Source organism: Adiantum capillus-veneris, chromosome 20, assembly GCF_014529385.1.
Source record: "Adiantum capillus-veneris isolate H3 chromosome 20, ASM1452938v2, whole genome shotgun sequence".
NCBI lineage: Eukaryota > Viridiplantae > Streptophyta > Polypodiopsida > Polypodiales > Pteridaceae > Adiantum > Adiantum capillus-veneris.
In genome coordinates, this window is record NC_140950.1 from 106,396,258 (window position 1) to 106,397,698 (window position 1,441).

General features: G+C 47.1%; 1 protein-coding gene across 1 annotated transcript; it reads left to right on the forward strand.

Annotated features, from left to right (window-relative positions):
• Positions 1-877: 877 nt before the first annotated feature.
• LOC147433034 (uncharacterized) lies at positions 878-1,105 on the forward strand. Its single transcript, XM_086493006.1, has one exon. It carries the CDS (start codon positions 878-880, stop codon positions 1,103-1,105), a length of 228 nt encoding a protein of 75 aa, XP_086349132.1.
• Positions 1,106-1,441: the final 336 nt, after the last annotated feature.

Sequence of the window (1,441 nt, forward strand, 5' to 3'; positions counted from 1 at the left end):
TGACCTTGTCAAAATTTCATAGGGAAATGGCCTTGCCAAATTTTGCTACTGGATTGAGAATCATAACATTTCCCGATAGTGAGAAAGATAGCATCTACAGCTGAGCTATCACATGTCAACAATTGTCCAATACTACTTGTTCCAAAGCAACCTTTGCTTGACGAAATTGTATATGGTGGTCAACATTGCATTCAACTCCTAGCTGTGGATGTTAATGTTTCTATATTGCCTGCTTCTTAGCAAGCTGCAATGGCTTGGAAATGAGTATGCATCCAATTCATGGAGCCGTGCTCCTAGAAATCTTGCTTAAGTATCTGATGGGAAACAGTTACTTGAAATTATACTGACTGGTCGGCCTTGCCGAATACCGTAATTGAATATGTCACAGGACCTTCCTGAGTTACCTTTGTATCAACAATTACCCGCGGACTCGCGTGTGGTGTCGAGGGATTGTATACTCAAGCCGTGCTTGATGTTGATCCCTCAACCAAACAATGGTTGTCATTACATGAATCATCTTGCCGCAAAAGCCTTGCCGAGGACCTAAGAGATGGCCTTGCCAGTTGCTTGAAAAAGAGTTCAAAAGAGTGTGCCAAAATCCACACGTTGAAGCAAATCGTGCAATCAAAAAGCGATTCAAACTTTCTGAAATTTTGGTAATGTCGATTCAGACTTTCTGAACTTCCGATAATTTCGATTCTTTGTGAGTCTATACAATGCCGAAGTTGCATCGCCTGTCGACTGCCTTCTGGGTGATTGGGGGTGGGTATACCCCCTTAAGCTCCTTTGTGTTTTTTATGGAGTGGCCCCTCCCTGGCTTAGGGCGACCACCAGTGGGAAAACAAAAGGAAAAAAAAAAAAAAAAAAACGAGCAGCAATGGCGGCCTCTGCGCCGGCAGAAAACGAGCAAGCAGCATACAGTGCGTGCCGAATCTGGGCCTGTCACAGCAGTGCAAAAGCCTTGCCTTCCTTCTGCAAACCCAACAAGGGAGATCTTGCTAGTTATCATGTCGGTAGACCGCCATCTCTTCCCCGACTTGGAGATGATGCACACGGCCTGTTCCTCGGCTTCGACCTCCTCGGCCTTCACATGAAATTGCCATGAACATGCATGCCTTGCATGCAATTCCCTGTGGCCTCAAAGGCCTTCCATCCTCTCTGTCGAGCCTTGATGAAACGCCATGCAGCCATGCTGCACCTTATTCGCCACGAGAGAGAGAGAGAGAGAGAGAGAGAGAGAGAGAGAGAGAGAGAGAGAGAGAGAGAGAGAGAGAGAGAGAGAGAGAGAGAGAGAGAGAGAGAGAGATATAAAAGCCAAAGAGCCATGCCTTCCTTTGCTTTCCCTCTCTGCCATGGCCTTCTTGCAGCACGACCTTGCCATGCATCCATGAAAGGACTCTGCCATGCTGCTCCTTCTTTGCCGAAAGGAGGGCGAGCTTCC

Coding starts and splice junctions, on each gene's coding strand:
- LOC147433034 (XM_086493006.1), top strand. CDS start 878: ATGGCGGCCTCTGCGCCGGCAGAAAACGAGCAAGCAGCATACAGTGCG.